Here is a 24043-nt window from a genome sequence, read left to right on the forward strand (position 1 = left end):
CATTTCTCAAATTCTGCCACTACCACAGCCCAGGAACTACATCCAGCATCCAATTTCCACGTCCAAGGAGTTCAGCCATGTGGACGATGCCAAGTCCTGCCAGCTGGCCAAAGAGCCCAAATCCACTCTCTGCTACTGTTTAATTTACTCACCACAGCTGACGGGAGCTCTGACAGAACTCAGATACCAGCCACCTTTTGCTTTCTCCAACTTGAATCCTACCCAGCCATTTAGGGATTACGGTCCTCTAATATCCTACCTCTCCAACAGAAAGATAAAAGCACCCCCAAAAAGAACTCTAACTGAAAAACCCACCTCTAGATGGTAACTACCAACCTTTTTCCAGGTCTTTCCTTTCCAAAAAAGGCAGGGAACATTTTACAGAGAGGAAGCTGTTTTGTCTCCTATCATGCTCATCTAGACACTTCCATGTATTTTTTACCCTTTCAGAGGACACTAAGCAGTCAGTAATTGTACCAAATAAAACACTAAATTAAGCGGAAACATGCATGCTGAGGACGTTCCTTCAAATCTCACAAGTTCTTTATAAAACAGTATTTAATTTAAAAACAAACAAGTCTATTTCAGAAGAAATTCCGTGTTACTTCTTTAAGTGAATGCCTGGCTTCATAGTTCACTTGGTAAAAATGTTTTCAGAGTGTATAACTTCATAGGTATTGTATTGTCACTGGTGACATATACTATTATTTCGTTTAAGATTATTTTTTTCTTTAATTATTTCTTCTGAAAGTGAGTCACTCATGCAGAACTATTACTGAAAATCTGCATTCCTGCATAGTTCCATCGTTTTGGCTGACTTTGCTGATGCCTACAAACTTCTCCTGCTGTCAGGACACCTTTCTACAACACTGCTTCGCTGCAACTGGTGGCAGTGCGTGCTCTTTTGGCAAGATATACAACACTCTATCTCACCTTCCCATGTCTGACCAACCTTATCATAGAAGCTTCATTACTTCTGTGCTTTATACCCTTGTGTTATATGTGGTTACAAGTGGAAAAAGAATTCAGAATGACAGAATTTCTAGGTTGGAAGAGACCTCAAGATCATCGAGTCCAACCTCTGACCTAACGCTAACAGTCCCCACTAAACCATATCCCTAAGCTCTACATCTAAACGTCTTTTAAAGACCTCCAGGGATGGTGACTCCACCACTTCCCTGGGCAGCCTGTTCCAATGTCTAAAAGTTATCTACAAAAGGTAGAACCAAGAAAACAGGAGGACAAATGAAGAAATGGCAGCACAGTGTGCCCGAGCTCACGTCTGTAAGAAATCAGCAAAAAAAATACTGACAGCAGCAGTGCTTATTTGTCTCCTTAATTCCTAAATGGACTGTCAGAATGGTAGTGATTTATCTGGGCTCTTTGATTTTGGTAAAACTACTTAGAAAACGTTTCTCAACCTCCAGACGAACTTCCTGACGAAAAGCTCCTGAATCTCCCAGCAGCTGATAGGGTGGTGCACGAGGTCCTTACCCTGCCTGCAGGAGCCCTGTACAACTTTTGGCTTTGTCCAGGTTGTTCTGCACGTCCCAGCTACCAGATTTCTGATTTGCAGAAGCTTTTGAAGCCACCAGTCTTCAAGCTTGATTATGGCATGAACTGACCTGATTTTGAGACCACCACTTAGAGCAGCTCCCACCTTGTAGCTGGAGAATCCATATGGCCCCAGCCACCTGAGGAACAGCAGACACTGAGAGATGTAAAGGAGGACTTGGCAGCGGCCTTAGCTCCAGCTGAGACCAAAGTGACAACCAAAGTGACACAGCGCTGACATCCTGAACATTTTTAGAGATGGGAGATCACTTCGCAGCTAGCTTGTTTGTCAGATCCAGGCTTGTTTATCTTGGTGCTAACAGGAGGTGTGAAAATGAGGTGTGTACAGACCCAGTCTCAGTGAACCAGCTTGGCAGCCTCATGCTCCATGCTAACCCGGAAAACTTGGCAGGATACAAATCTACTTTCCTGCCATTTAATACCCTTGTCCGGAGTATTACAGCAGTTCAGCCATTGGAACAAAAGACCCTTTTCTGTGTCCTCAGAGACTGAAGGGCTCTTGGATTTTGTCTTCCAAAGAAGGAAAACAGACAGACAAACTGCTGTTCAGGCTGCTGTGGATACTGCATTTCAAAACATCCTGGAAAACTAAAACCTGTAGAAACTGTATGGATAAAATTACTTTTGTTGGGTCTGCAGCCTGAGCTGCAACACTATTTCAAGGCTGATAGACCACATGAGAGCGAGATGCTCCTGGACTGTTTTGGCATTAAAGATGTGGCCAAGATAAATAGCCAAGCTCTACAGAAGAGCGTTTTCACAGCTTACCCACAGTCTGGCAGCTGGTTCTCACTAAACCCCAAAGAATAAAATATTGGCTCATGCCACCTGTCCAATCCAAAAGTCAAACAGGGGAACTATCCAACGCAATTAAAGAGATGCATGCTGTCAGGCAAAGCCTGGGCACTGCGTTCATGTTGTGAAGAGAAACCCAGCATTGTGATTAGAGTATCTATAACGTGATATTAATTTTGGGGGGGAATCTGTGCAATCACCTTAGCAAAGGCAGAGAGATTCAGCACAGAGCAGCTGCCGTAGATCTGAATAACATGAGGAAGATGGGATTTCTCGTGTCATCACAAGAGTAGGGACTGCAAAGGATTCCGGGAGATGAGCAAAATTTCTCTATCTGAATATTTTTAAATAAATTCCCCCCTCATTAACACTCCCCCGGAATGCTGCTGAATTCATTCAGATTCAAGATCCTAAGAAGATCAAGAGTCAAATTCAATATTTTGCAAAAGGAAGTGCTGTTGATTTGTTCTTGTTTCCTTGTTTTTAGTTTGAAATGATTTTATTTTTGGTACAATTAACTATTCAGTGTACACTTTAAAATAAAAAACCCAAATCAAACATCTAGACTACTTTGTTTTATCCTTGGTTTGATGATTGAGTCCACAAAACAAAAGAGAGGGAGACGTGCTGCGACTAGGGTCAGACCAGCAGTCCATCTAGGTTATCTTAAGACAGCAGGCATCTTTGGCACTTTTTAATTTCAGTGTCCTCTCTTACATCATGAGAAAGGAGTTCTCACCCTCATTATTGCTGTGTATCTCTTTTTGAAAAGATTTTCTATTGCCCCCATTTGGGCAAACTGTGGTGAGCCCAACTACAGGAAAAATGAGCTGTGGCAAGCAACCACATCTCACTGCAGACAGCAGCTGACGAGGAACAGCAGCTGGACTATAACAGCAGACCCTGAGGTTGTCAGCCATGCCCCAGGTCACCCAGTAAAGGACTATCTTCAGAAAGGACAAGCTGGGTTTTCTCCTCTGTGTGGGATCGCAGGCTGCAGCAGATGAGCCCCTTGTAGCCACTGCAATGCTTGGAGCTGACAGCAAAGCAGCAGCTCATAGATCCTCACGTAATCTCTGGCTGGCTACTTACACTTAAAAACTGATTCATCTACATCTGGTGCTGGCACAGCACTCCAGAAAGCTCTGGGTAGAAAGGGAAGTGTTTACAGAAACGAGGCACCGCCAACTCAGATGCCTTTTCACGTGCACTTTGAGAAATTTTAAAGCCCACTCACTGCACCTCAGCACGTGCACCCTCCTGTGGAAAGGCTTGAGACAGAAGCCAGTACATCACCTTCTTGCTAATGAAGCAAAACCACCTTCCAAATTCTTTTAAGCCGTTCAGAATGGCCAGGTTCATCAAGGCAGCTGTGACTGTGACTAAGATCCGAGCTGAAGCAACTGTGTTCAAAGCCTTTCAGCATCTTCAGCCAACGGAGAGACAGGGATGCTAGGTTGAAGCTTAGACCTCAGGGTAAACAAATTACTCTCTGGATCTCCTCCCTCTCTGTAACATCACCTGAATCAGCCCTTGTGCTCATGTAAGGAATCACAGGATTCAGCACACCTCACAGAAAAAGTTTAGTATTTTCCATCAGTAACAAGTGGGAGGCAACGTGCTAGGAATTGCTATGTAGAGGTGAAGTTTCTCACTGGTTGGGCAGGATGTAAATGTTTTGGGCTTTCTCCTCTTGCAGGCTTCCTCCAAAACCAGAGAGCAACTCCTCATCAGTGCTGTGTAAGGTGGTGGGGATCAGCTCCCTTAGCAGCAGCTGTTCTGATTTTCTGTCTACTCCTGTATTTTTTCTAAAGGGCCAGGTAATTACTCAGGACTGAAAAATCTATGTCAAAGCAATCAGTAGTGTCACCTCGTTGACTTCAGAGAAATTGCAGTGGGAATTAATCTGACTCCACAATTCTTCCTTCCCCTGTAGCAAACAGTAATAACCTGTGTAATCCTGCCTGTAGGCAGCACCAAGCAAGAGGCCACTCCAACCACAGCTGTGAGGCTTTATCACTTAAAATGCCATTTTTATCCTTGAATCCTCCCAGACCTGGTGGCTAATGCCTGCAGTTGGACTGAAGCAGAAAGACACTGAGATACCCTTCATCTTGGGCAAGGGGAGAGCCAATTCACTGCTCATTCTCCTCCTTCCCTGTCCATAGGAGGAGACAGGCATCGAGGGCCACTGCTGGAATTAGGGTGAACAGAGAAAGTACACAAGGGAAATTTTATTTCTGAGCTCATGGAGGTGCACATAGTCTGCCTTGCTGTCTAGACTGTGTACAGAGAAGTGGGGAGGGATTTTAGCAGAACGCTTTAAAACATATGCAAATAGCATTTAGAGCAAGGTTAAAGATCTATTTCATTTTTGCACTTTCTGTTCCCCAGAGCTCCTTATCCTTAGCAAAAATCACTCCCCTGAAAGAAAGCGAAGAGAAAACGAACTGCAGTGGTGGATGTTGGTTTGCAGAACAAGCCACGAAACAACGTGCAAAGCAAAAGATTTTCTCCTGGAGCAGGGGGGCTTGTTCATCATTTGCCTCATGTGCTTACCCTTGGGCTATCATTATATTAGCAACATTTCCCAACTGAGCCGGAGCACCTGGTAACTATAGTAACCACATTTTCATATCTGCCCATAAATTCCCTCGGTTCTAATTAGGGCACTCATTTATAACAGTGATGACAACGTGGGAGAAGCAGCAGCAGACTCAGCTCAGCCAGTCACCTCTCTCTCCCTCACGTCGCAGAAATGACCCGGACCAGCGTTGTTCTTGCACCACAAGATCTTCCTCATGGCATAAAGCTCACCTTACCTGCCATGCCAACTACTTTGTGTCCAGCTTACTTTCTGGAAAGTCTGTTCATCAGCCGTCCAGTTCAAACAAAAGCCTGACTTGTCTCCTTGCCAACAACTTCTCACCAGACTGCATAAACATGTTTTTCTTGATAGAAGGAAGAATTCGCACCTAGCCTACAACAAAATCACGCACACGGCACTACCACAAATTTTACAAACAGGGGGTGGATGCTATTGCAAGCAGAGAGGCTGTGCAGTTCAACGTACAAATTTACCTATGCAATTTAGATAGCTACAAAGAGCGAATAAACCACGCCACCTAAAACAAATGACAGGAAAATGATGAAGAGGGAATGTGCAAGAAATCAAGACCAAGTAATAAACAATTGCAAAGTTCAATGGCTCAGTGTATTTCACCACAAATTATTTCCTTCTCTACGAAACAATAAAACTTGGGGAACAATTTGAAGTCTGCTGACATGATTTAAAAAGATGGATGGGCCGGTAGGTAGTTGAGAGTGTTTGCTTTATTGTTCACAGAGTCACTGTTCAGAAGTACATTTGTTTTGGAGTCTATGTGAATTATTGTCAAAAAATGACAAATCTCTTTCTCACTTTAGGCTACACTGTGCGAGGCCTTACATGAATTTCTTGCTAGAAGTAAAAAAGACATCCCATCTGTGTATTGGCATAGATAAGACAGCAAAGCCTATCTCGGCAGAGATCAGGAAAGCAGAGCTGCTTTGGCTTCAGGTTTTTGGGAATGTGTTGCCATCGGAAAATTTTCGCTTGCCAGAAGAGCAAAACTTAAACACGTCTGTCAACAAGAATATCTCATCTCAAATCTCTCTCTGCTTTCCCTCCATGTCCCCTGGAGGCTGAGGGAACCGGGCAAGCAAACATACTGGAGAGACTCTGCTACTGCTGTTGGCCATTTCCATTTCAGAGTACTACATACTGCACCAGCTACCTGGCTGCACAGCAGGAAGACCTTCCACTGGGTCACCTATGGCTGTGGATTCTGTCTGAGGATAAAAGTCCACTGAGAAAGCCTCACGGATTCAGCAGGGCCACAAGTTGCTATCTAGCCACATACATAATGGACAATCTTAACGCTTGGACAAGCATGGAAAGCGTTCACATCGATTACTGCAGAAGTAGGAATATACTTTGTAGGTAGGGTTTGCTCACTGCATGCTATTTTATTGCTGTATCAGTTCTTTACACCAAAGTTAACAGTGTTGTGATGAGAAATTGTAAACTTGAGTGAATTGCCAAAGAAGGATCCCAGTTATTTGCCAGTTTAGTCATCAAGCACCATTTAGAAGCATGGATGGAAAACATGTTGACGACCACATTCTAATACAACCACAGAAACTGACTTAAGATGCTGCCAAATGTGGAGCACAGTAACACTTGATACCACATATCAACTATTTCATAAAATTAGTGAACAGCAATTTCAAAGCCAGGCTGAATTATATTCTTGAAGCCTCCCTCTGTTCACGAGATGCTGTTTGGGACTTGGGAAAGACCGTAGCCTGTTGCAAGTTGGTTTACTCATTACTGTACCCTCATTGCTCTGTCAATCATTTATTGATTTAGGCTGTAGCCTGTTAAAACAGATGACCATGTGCAGTGCACACGATGCATGAGGAGGCTCCAGCCTCTTTGGTAGCCTGTGGATTTCCACTTTGCCTTCTGGCTCTTCCCATTTTCACTACAAGGGAACTCTCTCAAACTGTCCAAATCTTTCCCTATGACCCCACAGTACCTCCTATAGCCTACAGTATTTCTCAGCTGATTAAATATAACCAGAACGCAAAAAATATAACCTTTTACTTGATTCTCCTAGTTAAGCAAAGCAAGTCTTTGACTGAGAAATAATTACATGGAAAAACAGGAAAAATGCTAATTAAAACTAAGATTAAATAAATGCTTTCTGCTTGCTCTCTCAAGCTAGTTTCGTTGTAAAGCCATCCATTACCTGCTGTAATGTGTGGCTTGAGAGACCCCCACGTAAGGTTAAGCATTTCTTGGTAGTTGCCTGGAAACGGTGCCAGCGACGGTTTGTTCTCATTAAAGGCAAATAATGCGGAGACACTGCTACCATTGTATGCTTGAGCATTTACATCAATTCCTTTTGGAGATGTGTTCTCGCTCCCTCTAAAGATGCAAGTTCAGAAGTTTTCCCAGAAGTGCTGGCAGGAAATACATTTCAACTTGTATGCAGGAGTATACAGCCAAACTAATTCGATAGGAGCACTACTGCTAGACTTTACCTGAATCCATGTTGAAGAAAACAATCATCCCGGTTTGAGGAAGTTCTTGAAGTTTTAGTTTGTTTTTTTTTTCTTCCTGTCCTGTACCAATGTGAAATAGTGTTTTTTGAAAAGGTCCCCTAAAAATAGGAAGCAACAGCTTTCAGACCTGCTGCTTGGAAAATGAATGGGAAGAGCACCATTCCACCCAAAAAAAGTTACCAGGCTGGGAACTGACAAAGTCCTTCATGGAAAAGGAAGCCCACAAGTCTAGTACTTGTTCCACATTTAGGTGAAAGCACACTACTGCACTGGACACAAATGAGGGATGCCTGCGCTCAGCTGGGGACACGCTTTGAGACTTCACACTCAGGCAGGTTGTGACGCCCAAAGTCTTCCGAAATGTGTTTTTTCTCCCCCTAAGATTCAGCTACTGAAAACATTAGCACTCTAACCTAGTTGAGACTTCTCCGAACCAAACGAAGAGTCAGCCTGTGTGAATTTCATTAGTTTAGTCCTCTGTGGTGCCCACCATCCCTGTTTTAGCTTTGTCTAGTTAACAAAGCTGTCATCCCAACCCATCTCCCTCTGTTCTCCATCCAGCAGGACTTCCCCACCAGAGGAAGCCGTGGTCAATAACAGGAAGGTGCCTTGCCTCTGTGCTTCTTCACAGAAATCAATGACAGCATGAAAACACCACAGCTTCAATTAGAACAGTTTTCACTGTTACAAACTGCAGGTCAATGGAAAAAACACACGATACATCTCAGATTGTGAGGGCATCTGTTCTAAGTGTATTCCAGCCATTTCCTTTGGGATATGATCAGCTGGAGAGGTGGGCATATTTGTAATACTTAAATGCCACAGCTGGCAACCCTGCGTGCTTGTTTAACATTTCATCTGCAGCTTGCCTGCTATATCAGATTGCCTTAGATTTGTATAATCAATTTTGAATTGATTTGAGGGAGGGAAGGACCGCGGTGCTACATGTATCAGATGTCTTACTATGGCCAGATGCAGGAAATGCCCTGATCCCATCAAGAGACTCAGAGGCTTTCACTGGAAGGCATTGCTTTAGTTACTACCTGTGCTAAATACAGTGCTGAATTTTAGCAAAGTCCATTCCATCACATGAAACTGTCTTCCTCTTTTTACAACAGAAACACAGCAGATCAGGAGGATCAATTAGCTAAGAATAAGAGGGGGGGAAAAAAGCAGATCATTTTGCTTTCCTGTTGCTTTTTTTGTTTTCTCAAATGGAAAACCACTACTAAAGATGACTAATGGCAGGGAAATACCTTTCCAGATCCTTCTCTCCATGACCATGGCAGGAGTTGCATGAGGTTGCCATGAAGATAGACTGGTGACTTGTATTTCTACAAAAATTTAACTATTTTATTTCCTAAAGCAAGAAACACTCCACTTTACAGAGAACTTCACAAATACCTGGATCAGCCAGCCAGACAAATAGATACCACCAGCCAACAAGCAGATTTTATAACAGCTGCAGAAGTTTACCTTCTCTTGATGCTGGAAATAAGGGGTGAGTACAAATCCCATCCCACTAAGGGAAACAAAGACTTGTGCCAGATCATGAAGAAGGCACACAAGATAGCCAAAACAAAGCTATACACAGGAGGTTGTTTCTCTTCTCCACTCACTGCAAAATCAGTTTACTAGTGAACAAATGGAAGCTGCTTAGAGAGTGAATACAAGATATTAGAGCAAAACAGAGCAGTTCGAAGGGACCTACAAAGATCAGGTCTGACTGCCTGACCAGTTCAGGACTAATCAGCCCTGCTATTTTCCATGTCTTCAGAGGCTTTATGTTTTCAAAAAGCATGGGGCAGAAAGGGAAATGTACATAATGAGAACCTTATGGATATAAACCAGCACATACAGGAACCAGCTCATGCTTATGAGCTTGAGGGCAGCTGGAACAAACACAAGTTGGTATATACAAGCTCAACTTGAATTATTCATGGAAAAAAGCATGTAAAATTTTGCTGTACATTTGTCTCCTTTCTCTCACTGACCATTGGAGATCAGAATACATTTTCAAACCCAATTCCATGCATGCTTGTCAGATGGCTACAAGGACGTTTTTCCCCACGTTGTGGAGTTTCAGACATTTTCAAAGCAGTCATTTGTACTCACAAGGTGTTACATCTCACTTGCATCTGTCTTACATGTCTGTGTCTCTCCTCTCCCACTGGAAGACTGAAACTTCCCAGACAGAGAGATAGTAAGAAAATGAATAAACAACATGTTCCCGTGACATGCTATCGGGCTAGGTACTTATATTCTTCCTGTTCCACCACTGTTTTCTATTATAAATTCTAGCCTCATGTGAAGACTCAGCACAAAGTCTCACTAAGGTTTGAATCCGCATAATTTTGCGCTGGCTTGCTGCCAAAAGGGAAATTTTACCTGTGGCAAGTTAAAAGCAGACCCAGGTGCGGGCGAAATGAACTGCAATTGTAGTGCAATGTGTATATGCAAATGCTGTTTTGTGAGATTTGACCCCCTCCAGCAATAATACTCCAGTGCCTTGTGCAAGACAAACCAACAAACCTGCTCTAAGAAAAGAGACCTTTTGACAATTTAAAAGGATTTTTAGTTACAAATTAAGATGTTAAGATTGACAAAGAAAAGCTTGAAAAAGGTGTTCTAAAGTCCATGAAGTGCATTTTACAGCCTGGTTTTAACTCTGGTTCCTTCTACACAGGGACGACTGTGTCTGCAGCTTAATCTGGCTAACAATTAGTGGTTTTAGCCCTGTGCATCACCAATTGTAATCTTTTTATTTACAAACATAAAAAGCAGACTTTTAAGTAAAATAACTTACGCACAGCACCTTCCTCGGATGCAGAGTCATAAGGCAGATGGATGGACATATGCATAACCGCAGATAACTGCTAATGCAGCCATTAGCACTCAACAATGTGACACTGGTTTGGGATGTTTTCTGGAAGAATTTATTTTTACAAATAAAATGCTAGCATCCCAAGACGGCTATAATCCTGCTGCCACGCAATACGTGTAAGATGTTTAAAGAGACACTGACCTTACTTCTCCTCCTTTCACACTTCTCTTCTGAAGTTTCTATAATGCCCCTTCCTCTCATCATGAAAATTGACATGAAAATTTGCTATATGACTCAAACTCAAAACCAGCTTTCTTTTAATTTCCAATTTCAACACAGGGGGACTGACACGTGATGGAAGCATTTAGGTTTTACTCAAGAGAATTACTACATTGGCCAGAAATTAGTTAAAATAGACAAAAGTGAGTGAGAAAGGACCACAGTGCTAAAAGTACTCTTCCAAAATAGTTGTGTCCATAGCAGCTGTGGCCATCAGCATGCACCTACCCAGGTATTTATTCAAGGTCTGTCACTATGACATCAGAGTTTTCTACGTGTAAGGACTGTGAATTATAGATTAGGATAAATAAATCCTCCCGTTCCTTACAGCATGACATGTTTCAGAGCTTCAGTAAGAGCAACTGAGTAATCATGTAATGAAAGACAGTTTGGTCCTGGAATGCTACAACTCAAGTGGGCAGATCAGTGAAGCGGTGCTGCAAGACGACAAACAACTTAACCGTCAGCTGGTTTGTTTTTACATCATATTGATGAGATATTCCCCAAGGGTTTACCTATAATATAGCAGGTAGGTTAAGACCGTCAATGTGTTACTAAACTTTCAAAGAATTGCCCTTACCTTTTGCAGATAAAGCCTTCTCTTTAACGTGCCAGTTATATCGTTCCATGCTGTTCACATACTCACACACAAATACAGAAAGACAAAGGGCTCCTTTCCTGTCTACAATGTAAACACTTGCAGCCTGATAGCTCCTGAAAAGAAAAAACACAGATGTTTTTGTAAAAATTATGTTATTCATAAATATATATATTTTTTTTCCAACATTTACCTAGCCCTATAAATAAACAAGAAGGCTTTCCACCACAAAATCAATCAATTTACACAATTTATAATACAGTTTTAACTTATTTTTTCCATCCTTTGCTTTTTTAATAGATTGTTTACTTCTCCCTGGTGAAGCCAAAACATAGCTATAGGGGGAAAACGGAGCACGCAAGGAAGACTCTTTCGGTCATTAGGTCTTTTTCATTGGCAACTCTCCCTGTGTTTTTATCTGTGAACTTTCTAAGGTAATGACCAATCTCAAACCATGTGCTAAAGTAATAATTTCGTGATAAAACTAATCTTTCCAATAAATAGCTCTCTGAAACACTCTATTTTTCATTTTCAAAGAGCCAGAAGGATTATGCTAGTGATTTGGATATCTATTTCTCTAAAATTGCCCTCCAAGTCTTCTTTATTCTAATGTAATGCTCAGAATCCTTAGCAAATAGGAATTGCATCTAGAAGAAGAGAAAAAGAAACAGCAAAAACAAATGTAACCTTAGAAAATCACCAATGTAAGTAGTTTCATTCCTTGTACAAAAAACCATTTGAAAACTAATCTACTGCATATTCTTTCCTTTCAGAAAATGTAAATTGATCTTTCAGTTTGAATACCTGTCAAAGCACAACCACTATAACATTGATAAGTAATCCTGCTCATCAGTTGATAACTTCTGATACGCTGCATCCTTACACGCAGTTCTGCAGGAACCTTTGCACCAGACTGCACTCAAACCAGAGTGGAGGATGTCCTCCCTCAGAGAATTTGGCAACAGCATGAGTGATGAGTGTATTTTTCCCACCAGAACTTCCCAAAATGGTACGAAAATATATCACAGATAATGTCAATTAAGGAATTACATTGAAATGAAGATGGGTCATATTTTATTTTTCTTTTCAGCATAAGGCAATTGCCTCTGTTTAATAAGTGTGCTCACAACTGAGAATAAGAACAGAAGTGATGAATCTCTCTCCACACTCTAGAAGTACATGGCTCCACGAAGTCCAAGCAAATCAGCACATACACCTTTATGAATCACAAAAGGTTAGAAGATTTCTCTTTTCTTATGTACTTACTATATTAAATCAGGTTATGATCACTCCCAAGACAGATCCCGTTCATTAGTCTTCACAAACTGTTGCCGTTCCCTTTCAAGCAGTGAGTAGGGGGTGGTATTACCAGCTGCCAAGAACAAAAGACTGGGTAAATCTGCAAAGAAAGAGGTAGAAAAGTGGCAGCCGGTGTTACTGGGATGAGCTGGACAAGCTCACTGAGACCTAACTTTTATTACCACAATATTTAATATCTGTTCCAGAAAACTGGCTGACTCCATGCCCATGGAAGATCACACTTGGATTTCTTTAGAATATTATCTTTAATTTTATTATTACTAATTTTTGTTTTAATATTTATTTTTATTATTTATTCTTATTATTAACTATTCATTTTGATTTATTTAGAATATTATCTTTAGATAGTTCAGTGTCTCTGAAGTTAAATGTACTCCAACAGGAGCTGAAGACCACAAGCTTTGGTCACAGACCCAGTTCTCAATGTGCCATATTTGCTCAAACTGGCTTACTAATTCCTAACTATTTCTGGCTTTCCTGCTGCTTCCCTTCTATGACATAAACCACTCCATCCCCTGTGCATGTCTGACTTAATTTCCGCTTGAGGCCAGTGCATTGCCTCAGTGTCCTCCAGCTGAGCCACCTTTCAGTCCCTCTTTGTTCTGTTGGAGAAACAGCCGCTTCCTCCAGAAAACCCCCATCACAGTAACTAATTGCTTCCTTTAGCTTAAGAGAAATGCTCATCCTTGAAAGGTAGAAGCCACAGGTCAAGTAACAACACTGTAATAAATCTTCATTTCCTGCAGAATACCCTGAAGGTGATCGGTAAGTCACACTAAAGCAACTCCATGGGCAGGTCTTCACTGGAAAACTAATTTAAAATTTAACTCCAGAGTTACTGCTCACTTCATTCCCATACACAAGTGCCTGGACTGAATATATCAAGGTGCTTGCAAACCTTGTGATTGGTGCAAAACGAGCTAAGATTTATCTTCAGGGAGCAGAATTCCTCCCCAGCTAACATGTGCAGCCTTGGGTTCCCGGGATCTGGCAGCATCCCACCTCTCACCCCAATTCTTTCTCTAATCCCAGAGAAATGCACGCAGACACCAGCAGCTAACTTTCTGGTAGAGATGAAGGAAGATTTGTTTGTACCAGGTATCTGAAATGCTTAGAGGAAATGTATAAATAAAGGCAAAACTTTGCAACACAGCAAGTGGTGTAAAGAGGCAAAGAAAATTCACAGCTTCTGGAATGATCAGCAAGCAAACTTCAATAACATCAATCTAAGTGATAATCTCAGAGAATTACATGGTGTTTATTCTATAGAGAACATCTCTGAAATCAGCATTGCATTGGGGGGAGCCTGTCACCTTTGCTGTTTGGCAGAGAAAGGGGATAGCGGGTTTTCATTTGGGTAAGCAGAAGATCTTGCATCTGTTTGGCTGTGCTCAGCACAGTGCAGACACAAAGCTTAATGCAAATGCTAAAGGAAATGCCTGTGATGACTGTAATTCAGTTGCTAGATTGTATGTCAAAGGCTTTAGTTGTAGGTTTACTTAAGAAGTCCGTTTCAGGTTGTATCTAATGACCTTTTCAGTGATATTGCCCACTGTGGAGGAAAAAAAAGGAAGCTTCAGCCAATATTTCTGTCTTCCTATCTGTTGTCCTTCTTGCTTGGTTCTAGACTTCAGGTTTGGCACTCAGCCTACCCTTTACTTTTGTACCTTCACTCATAGCAAGGTGAAACAAGTCCACCCAAAGTCCATTTCCAGATTTTAGAACTCTTTTTTCCTGGTTTGCAAGTTGTTCACCACTCCTGTTTCTCACAACTGCATATATTCTTCAGAAGCACTCACCAGTCATGAAAAATGACTGTTAGCCTATGAACTGGCTCCGAACGCTTCATCTCAATTATTTGTTATTTGTGTAGTGCAATTGGTCTGCTTAATTACTCGCTTCTGTCTTCTTGTGCCCTCAACAGATGGTTGAACACACTTAAATCAAGAGAATAACTGAGTTGAAAAATAACAAATGCTGCTTTTCAGCTGAAGAATGACGGATAGCACACTTTGCAGGATTTTCACAAATAGACACTATTTAAGTATTTGAGTAGGTTATGTGCTCAGACGGCAGTTTTGCATGTACTCATTGCATTCATGAAAGTGGCTGCTGCGTATACAAATCCCTTCTGTTTAGCCAGGTTTATCCCCATTAAATTCTGAACAGGAAGAGATTCCTGGCTATGGGCAGGAAGAATGTGGAGAGTTTTGGGGCTGGCATTTCTCAGAGAGGACTAGGCAAGCATATAAAGCTACGGGCATTTTTAACCTTGGGATGATATAATGAATGAAGGTGAATGAAGTTTCATCTTTCAGCTCTCTTTAAAAAAAAAAAAAAAAAAAAAAAAGCCCTTGCAGGTGTTGCTCAGCCCTAAGCAGATGCTGCAGCTCCAGCCATAGCTCAGGCATGACCACCTCTGCAAACACAGCCTGGTGTTCCCACACACTCTACAGTGCTGATGAGCTACTTGAAAGGCAACATATTACTCATTTCTGACAAAAAAAAAGTTTTTTTTCCATCTTTTCCTATGCAACTTTCCTTGAGTGGTACTTCAATGCCTGAAAGTTATCTGAAAGCAGAATTTCCTTCCCTCTTTCTGAGAGAAGAGGGAAGAGCTTCATTGCAGAATTGGCTGTCTCCTTTTTTAGAAACCACAAAAACTTCCTAAAAAGTAACCACAAGCACCCAGGACAAGTAAACATGCAAATTTTGCTCTAGCTTAAAGCAGCACCAAAACCACAACCCCCCCACAACCGGAGCAATTGAAGCCAGCGCTATCACAGTGGACGCACTTGCACGAACAACGTCCCCCTGGTGCTGCAAAGCAGTTGTTTAGTACCTCAACCTCCAATTTTCAGCTGAGCCATGTCCTGCCTGAAGTCAGGGCTGAGTCTGCTCAGCCAGTTATGTCACGAGGGTTGCATTCAGCTGTCTGGACCTTCCTTCCACAGCTCACATGGCTCTGCGCTGGCTCCTCGCCCTCGTTTATTCACCTGAATGAGGGATGCGAAGCAGGTGTCATTTGCTGCCACGCTGATGGCTTTTGTTCAGCATCACCCAGCCAAGTGGGTTCTGCTTAACGATCTACGCTACATTCTTGGTGTATGGTACAGAAGCCTAGCCTTCAATATAGTTTTATTTAGGTTTCCCTTGGCCTCCTCAGGTGCCTGCTGCCTTCTCTAAATGCATATGATAAAGAATTCCTTTAAGGAACTTCCTTTATTTCCTCCTCTTTTGTCAGGCACAACTGAGCTAAGGTTGTCTCTAAGCATCTCTCTGCTTTCAAACAGTTTCACACTTTCTGTCTCAATTCTGTTACATGCTTGTCAATTCCATTTGCTCCTCAGCGTGGATAAGACCAGACTGGCTCTGCTTAGAAACAACAGGCTTTGCTGAGAGTTAGAGTATTTCCTGAATATTGTTCAGATTTCCTGCAGAGTGAATTGACTACAGAAGGCACATATCTATTTTTAAATCCTCTTTTTTTTTTTCCTCCTCATCTGCCCCAGATTAAAACTCAAAGGGATTTAGAATAGATGCTCCCAACTCATCACAGTCTCTCATACATTAATACCTAAAAATGATCAATATAAGAAGCTTGAAATGCTCTACATTTCATGATGCAAGTTTCACTTCATTTTTAATTCTTCTGAACTTAAAAAAAAAAAAAAGTTAATTGTTTATCCTAGTGAATCTAAAATTTCTCAGATGCAGAGCCTGAAACACTCCAACGGGAACAGAGCTCCCAGGATACGTGGTCACCTGTAAGACACCAGGTGCTTTGAGAGTAGGATCCATCAACATAGATCATTAGGAAAAGAGTCTTTGGGGTGTTTAGTTACCCTAAATTTTGAGAACATTGGTCCATTGCAAGACTGACTGATATGATTATCATCTCTTTTAGTGAAGAAAATGCACTATTTCTTCAGTACCTTTGCAGGCTCTGAGTCACACCCAGGAACAAATCCCCAGAAAATGCCAAAGCATAGAAAAAAAAAAAAAACTATCCAACACAAAAATTATACCAACTGTGCACAAGACAGTATGCGTGTGCACAAGCATGTGCACACACATGGGAGTGGGTGTGTGACATGACTGTGCACCACAACTTGGCAACTGCCAAGAAAAATGCAGTGCTTGAAGGTTGTTTTTTTTTTTTTTTTTTTCTTTATTCCTCCCCTGGAGTTTTAGTCTGCCTGTCAGCTCCAGGGGAGAAGGGAATGGGCAGACTGCATGGAGAGCAGGAAGAGTATGGCAGAAACAATGAGCTTGGATTTTCTCCAGGTGTGGCCAGGGATAATGCTGAAAGAATTTCTCCAAGCAGCATGATGCAATAAATAAATAAATAAATCTAGTTTTATGCAACAAATTGCTTGGGTTAAACAGGGCAGATAGTTAAGGCCAAAAGACAGTATTAGAAGGAAGAGGAAAATAAAATTATGAGTTCTAAGATTCTAACATTCTCCTAAAAGAAATCAAAGCCAAGTTGTCTGGGACATCCATTTTGACAGCTGAACCGAAATTCCATTTTCTCAACAGGTCTTCCCTGACTCTGACAGCCCATTACCACCTCCCAAGGCCCGGTATTTAAGAGCTATCATTACCTGGCTAGCGTTGGGTGAGAGGCAGAGTGATGGTCTTAGACAACACCAACTCTCATTCATCTTTACAATAAGGATAGTTAAATAGAGTCTGGCCATACAAACAGCAAGGGTTTCTTCAATTTCTCTACTTACCTCACTTTTTTATGCTGCCAGGTAGCATAAATGAGCAAAGTCATGTCTTTCTCTTCCCAGACCAGAGCCGTTTTTGATTCTGGGTTGAGTGTTTTCAGGGAGAACTCCAGAAAGGAGAAATGCCATGAAATAATGCCCGGGGAAGTCCATATATAATCCATATATATGGATTATATATATATATAGTCCATGGATAATCCATATTTTATCCAAGCATGAAGGAAAGAGCTGTTTGTCAGATACTCTGCTCATTGCAAACCACTTTGTGCTCAGGCATCGCAGGAGGCCTTGTGACAGGCCTCAAACTCAATGCCCAGACAATTTTTAGCAGAAGATAACAGAGCTCCTCTGACTCTCCTCATGTGGATGTCCCTACAGCAGAAGGACATTTCTAGCAGTTTAGTGCCTGAAAAGCACTGCCTACTTACCTTAAATCTTCATTACATTGAATATTTAGCTACAAACTGTGATAGTGCAGTCTACCCAGTGTGTGAACTCTGCCTTCCCAGCTCTGGGCTAGGTGACCTCAGGCAAATCACTCAACCTCTCCCCCATAGTTTATTTTCCTACACATGAATCAAAAAGAAATTTTACTTTGGTCCCCCTCCACTTTGTCTCATTGTTAGCAGATGTTTGAAGGCAGGGACTGCCTTTTACATATTTACGCCTCACCTCATGTAGGCCTAAGTCATAAACACAAACACCTGGATCTAACTTTTTTAAAGGGTACATTTCTCCTGAATTCTGTCACACTTCAGGCTTTCTTGAAGGTCAAGATTTTGTTTGTTGTCTTTGTCATGAGCAAAGAAAGGTAAATGGGAAAAAGCAAATGTGCCTCAAATGAGAAACTGCTGAGCCTTCTGTATAAATGTTTCCATTTACTCTGATTTGGCTATGGATTTCCTTTATTTAATCTTTTATAGCTATATAAACAAAAAGATGAATCCAACTGCTTCACATTTCTAAACGAAAAAGAGAAAGACAAAATGTGGTAGTCACAGTGTCCTGTCCTGTCAATGTCAGTTTTAAGGGAATGAATCTTACACAAAACCTGTTAATTATGAAACAAGGAAATCACGTGATAATAGTTGTGGGTTTTTTTCCCCTTAGAGCTATGGTCTTAAGACCTTAAGCTCCTTTCTGCTAAGTGCTGCATCAACACCGAGTGGAAAACAAACAGTCCAATTGGACTAGGAAGGTCTGACAGATAGTGATGGAAATGAAAAATTATTACTGTTTTACACAATAGTTTCAGAGCCTTGGTCCCTATCTAATGTACCCAAGGCTAGCAAAGTAGCTTGTGCCAGAGCTAGGACTTGACATCAGCCCTTCAATATCATCATGTAGGTATTTGGTTCTTCCTGAAGTGTGTATATATACACACACGCACATATATACAAATATACTAAATACTAGGCTAAGAAGCACAAGTGTCCAGTGATTTTTTTGAACACAGACTATTCTTTCTGATACCAGAATAAAAAAAACTAATGGGCATGGGAAAAGGTAAAGGGGTTCTGAACAAGGTATAATCACAATACCTCATGTAGAACTTGATGAGAAAAGGAATTTGTTTCTTCTTTGATGAAAACCAATATAAGTTGCCAGTGTAGCCCTTTTCCTGTACTTCTTTTTCCCCTCCCACTAACAGGAACACTGGGGTCACCCTGCAATCAATAAGTCCTGTCCCTGAATGCAATAGTCCCCCTCTTGCCCCTGTCCTAGAGCTTTCCAGCAGTGGCTGGTGGCCCTACAGCAATTCCCTGGTGTTACTTGCTCTCCCTGAGGACCCGCAGTTTACTTGAAAGCATCTCACTACGTTGCAAATTAAAAGCAACCTGAATGGTGGCATAGCAGGTCACCATTAGTTGTAATAGCAGGGAGATGGCATTTGCAGCCCTTTTTCCTGTTATGAGATATATAAAGAAGACACTCAGAAGAACGGAGGCTGATGTAATGCAGCACAGCTCCACTAAAAATCACTGAAATGAAGCCAAATGGGATTGACTGAGAATCCAACCCACTTCCAGTGATTTTTATTTTTTTTTTTTTGATAATTTGCTTGTAAAACAACTGCAACAAAAAGTAAAATATAACCTGAATACAGGTCAGCCACCAGGCTAATACAGACTTCCCATAAATGACTGGAAGGCTTTACAGACATAATCCACGTACAGCAGAACTCAGCATTGCCATGGAAACAATTACATTCAAAGAACAAAACACAATTGATATCAAGCCATTCAGAAGGCATTTAAAACTTGTTATGCACTTAAAGTACAAGGAAATTAGTTTGCTAATTAACACACTGTTCCCAACCATTGTGATTTCTTTCTTTAATGGTGAGAGTGGTATTTTCTGCCTTGCTTTCTTTCCTAATGCTCCCTCCAACAAACACACTTGGTTTAAATACAATATTTCAGCATTTGTTTCAAGCCACGTAATAAAAGCTCAAACTGCAACCAGTCTTTATCCTTTCTTTTTCAGCCAATGCCTCCAATAGATCCTTTTTAATCTCCTCTAATGTCTCTAATGTAATGAATCCCATATATAATGACATTATAATGGTTAGAAAGTGCTTAGGCAAGCCTTCCAAAAAGAAATAGACTTCAAACTCTTTAAACAAAAAGCCAAAACAACAACAAAAACCCCTCCAATAAAAACACCTTTTAATTAACTGCAGTGCTCAGAGCGCTGTTTAATTATGAGTTATGAGTTCTAATATCCCAGCCCCAGTTTTTCAGGAGGTCAGTCACCATTTTCCCCAAGTTTGCAGCAGAAAAGCTACGTAATGACCCAAAATGACACCTAGCACTTGGAAATGTAATGCTGGGTGCATGTCAATAGAAAAAAAAAAAATATCTTCTTTACGACAATTTTAGCATAAGACTCCAGAAGTGACAGGACACTGCAAGAGATTAACCATGTCTAGGCCCCAGGGGCCTCAGAGAGAGGGGACTTCTGGATATTATACTTGGAAAATTCCTTTATAGCCAGTAAAAATGTTTCGGGCATTTTAAATCTGGTAACATCTGTAGCCCTCAAGTTCTTGATTCATTCCACTTTCCTGCAGGCATTTAATCAAGATGCCTGAAAAGGACGTGCAGTTCCAGCCACTGGACAGAGACAAAACCCCAGGGAGCAATTCAGATCTCAGTTGGGCTCATTTCCTCTCTCTCTTTTATTTCTATTATATTCTGTGTTATTGGAGTTAAATTCAACCCCGAACACCACATTATAATATTGTTTTCCCTTTATTTTGTAAGAAACTGAGGCACTGAAAGATGCTGTGATCTGACTTTTATTATTCAGCAAATCAAAAGAAGCACACATTTCAAAATCTCTCATCCTAATGCCTTTTGCAGGAATATAAGATCTGCTATTGCTCATTCACTGATTTTGGCACCAGCCAAAACGAATCTACTTTTATTCCTGTTTTTTCAGGCTGCCACGTCCCATCCTGGGTAGAACAGTCTGCAGCAGCTTTTTCATCTCTGTGCAAAGCAACCACATGTTTTTTTCTTTTTTTCTTTCTACTCTCAGTGCTTCTGTCTAGGCGTAAAACATTTTCAAGCTCCTCTCATTCATTCACCAGTGAGCTTGAGACAGCTGCATTAGCAGCACTGCCAATAAACAGCATGGTTAGGGAGAGCAGCACACTTCAATCCTAAATATTGTAGGCAGCCTGCAAGAATAACACATCTCCTAGCTAAAATCATGTTCCAATCCTCATCTTCAGGGAAAGAAAATGTAGGCCAACATTGCCATGCATGGCCAAATACACCCATGGCTTACTCAGTAGGTATACTACTGGCCCCAAAGCGTGGCTGAATTTGAACAAAAGCCTCAGATTCACAGAAGTCCTTTTTGCATGAAGGCAATTAGAGCACATGTTCCGAGTTAAACCTACTCCTAAGAGGCCTCCTGGACTGAGATGTTGGTGCTTAAGCAGTCTTCTAGCAATTCCCAAACCAATTTGGGCTTGTAGCCTCTAGAAAATGAGTCAAACAACCACCATAAACCACCAACCCCCAAAACAACAACAAAAATCAACTAAGGGCACTGAGGAGCACTGCTATGTCACAAGGCCACAATCATCAAGCAAGTTTTGAGGCTTACACTGGAAGAACAGAAAAGCAAACCAAGTGCCTGATTTTCACAAAATCCTCCTTTGAAAAACACCTCTTGGCAGAAACAAGACTCAAGGCAGAAGAAATTCAGCTGCTCGGTCTTAAAATAGTGAACCTGAAGACGAAATGGAGGTACAAGAAAGCTATGGCTAATCACAAAATCTAAGGTTGGGACCTCAGCACCGTGTGTATGATTCTGCCTTGATGAGCCAGAAAAGGTGCATTGGGAAAAGTTAAACGGTGCTTCTTTTAGGCTGCTCAGACTGCAGGAAAAGACCAGGATGATCTCTGCATGTAATTTTCACAGAATGTGGGAAAACAAACACTAATGAAGCCCTCGCCGCCTGATTAATTTTGAACCAACCCATATTACAGGAAATGAAGCTGACCTCGAAGAGGGACTTGCTGGCTACACACAGACCAGTCTGGCAAGCAGACCAGCCTTGGCAATAGTGGGTGGTGACAAAATTACTCCTGGCCCCAAGGTCCTGAGATATCATCATTTCCCACCTTGGCCAAAACTGTAATTTTCCATCTATCATATCCCTCCCAAGAACAAAACCTCCAACCCTCTCCCAAGCTAGCCCCATAATTGTATTTCCTGCCACATTGCTTCTGCTCCTGCTGAGCTCCTGTTCGCTGAAAGACAATCTTTGAGCTAATTACATGGCATTAGCTATGATTCTTCAACTCTTCCCCCACGTCAAAAAAAAAAAAAACACAACACTTGAGGTAGACTAAATCATATTCAGAATATACCGTTTCTCTCTTTGGGAGCCTAATTCCTCTCAGAGGTAACTTAATCACCAATTACCCACAAACTCAGTATCAAGTGTCACCACCGAATTTAATTTGCTTCCTGACAAAGAATGCCTTCGCAAGGATATCAATACCTGACGTAGGAAACAGTTTGTGAAGCTAGAGGAAAAAATAGACAGAATGAGAGTACTTTAAGGTGCTTAATCTGCTTTTGAAGTATACAGGCTGTAACTGCACTACCATGGCACAAACCCTAAATGAATAAGCAGACCGAGTGAGAAGCTAACTAGTTCAGGAGGAGGGATGCACTTACTGCCTCAACAGCTTGACCTCTGCAGTAGAGAGAGCCCTGAAGAACAAAACGTAGCCTGAAGGAAAGGATTAGCACCAGCTCGCAGCACAACCCAATACTCTGACCACAAGACTGGTGACTCAGATGCTGGAAGGCAGACGAGGGCGTTACAGGTTATCTAAAAAAGTCAGCAAAAAAGTTTGCATACGACCTTGCCCCAGGGCTTACTTGCAGCTATGGTGCCTGCATATTTGTGTGCGTGTTTCTGTAGCCTGCGGGGTGGCAAAAATCCCTTCCATCAGTTCTATAATTGGCTGTAGCATTTCCTAGAAAGACCAGGCTGTGGCCTGCTCACTCTGCACGTCACTCCAAATGATGGCTGCACGGACAGCCCCAGACACTTTCACAAAGAGAATGATGAATTTCTTCAGGAAGACAATGTCGCAGGGCTGTCCTGAATTACACTCGACATACAACAACAAGCAAGTTCCTGTCTTAATGGGTGACTCTTCCTTCCTCAAAATACATTGCTAGGGACAAAAAAATAAATAAATAAAAAAGTTTCCTTCTCTTCACCTAGATTACCTATCACAATCATCCCTGAGAATATCTTTTCACAGTACTACATATGTGCTTCTCTCATAATCCCAGCATTCATACAATCACAAAGCTTTGCACAAAGATGTGGACAGTTGATCCATCAGGTGAAAACTTTGCTTGCCACCTATTACTAGTTTTGTTTTCATCAAAGAAGGTATCTTTACAGCAAAAGCATCTGGAATAAGTGAGTCCCACACTCGTATTTTCTAATCATAATGTCAAGATGTAATAGAAGTAAGACTTCTTTAGCATTAAAGCTGTAAAATACTTCATCCAAGAGCAAGCTCAACAGCAGGAAACCAGGGATGAGACACAAAGTCCCAGTCCATTTAAAGTTGGCATACATCTTACTATCATAAATACCAGGCCGGAGAAGACAGAATGGGAATGGACAACCCAGCTTAACGGGACACCATCAGTTACCACACACATCCTGTGAGCAGAAAGGAAACCTGACCTGCCAGGATGTTGCTGAACTAATGCACATCTGGCTCTTGAATGGGCAGAGATAGCGTTTGAAAATAGCCATTTGGGATATTATTGGCCATCAATCGCGGCTTTCCAGAGAGCAGTTTTATATCTGAAGGCACACATCTGCTAAATAAGTATTTTAACTTCTGTAAATGCAGCTACAGATGCTGGTAGAAGTGTGCTTTTCTGGCCACGTAGACTATGATCAAGGTTTCAACAGTGTGTGTGCTCAGCCACAACATCCTCCTCCTCACTATTTCTCTGAACTGAACTAGTACCTTCCCAGTGAACAAGAACCATCATTTCATTGCAAGACTTGCAATATTATTTCTATAAGCCTTAAACTCTCATAATTATCAGATAATTTCAGTTTTTGTTTTTGTTTTTTTTTTTTTGTATCCATCTAACTCAGAGAGAGCTGCAATTAAAACCGAAACACACAAAGCACACTATTGCTAAAGAATTAGAAGCTATCAAATATACAAAAACAAAGAAGGAAGCTTAGGATTTAGGTCTCACTCCTACTGCTTGAGAGATGGGGTTTGGCAATAT

The 24043-nt window shown here is 41.5% G+C and overlaps 1 protein-coding gene and 1 long non-coding RNA gene across 2 annotated transcripts in view; both read right to left on the minus strand.

Moving 5' to 3' along the window:
* LOC311436135 (uncharacterized protein) overlaps positions 1-24043 on the minus strand; it is a gene marked incomplete at its 5' end in the record, with an annotated part of 33277 nt that overhangs the window by 3307 nt on the left and 5927 nt on the right. Inside the window, one exon of the mRNA XM_084517977.1 lies at positions 11163-11296. Within this exon, the coding sequence (XP_084374103.1) occupies positions 11163-11296 (134 nt within the window). The remainder of the gene's footprint in view (positions 1-11162; positions 11297-24043) is intronic.
* On the minus strand, positions 2346-5497 carry LOC311436258. The gene is made up of 3 exons (XR_014692703.1): positions 5452-5497; positions 5193-5375; positions 2346-4564 (listed from the first exon to the last, which is right to left on the minus strand). It is a non-coding gene; the product is annotated as an uncharacterized lncRNA (long non-coding RNA).

This window comes from Aythya ferina (genome assembly GCF_964211825.1).
Source record: "Aythya ferina genome assembly, chromosome: 4".
NCBI lineage: Eukaryota > Metazoa > Chordata > Aves > Anseriformes > Anatidae > Aythya > Aythya ferina.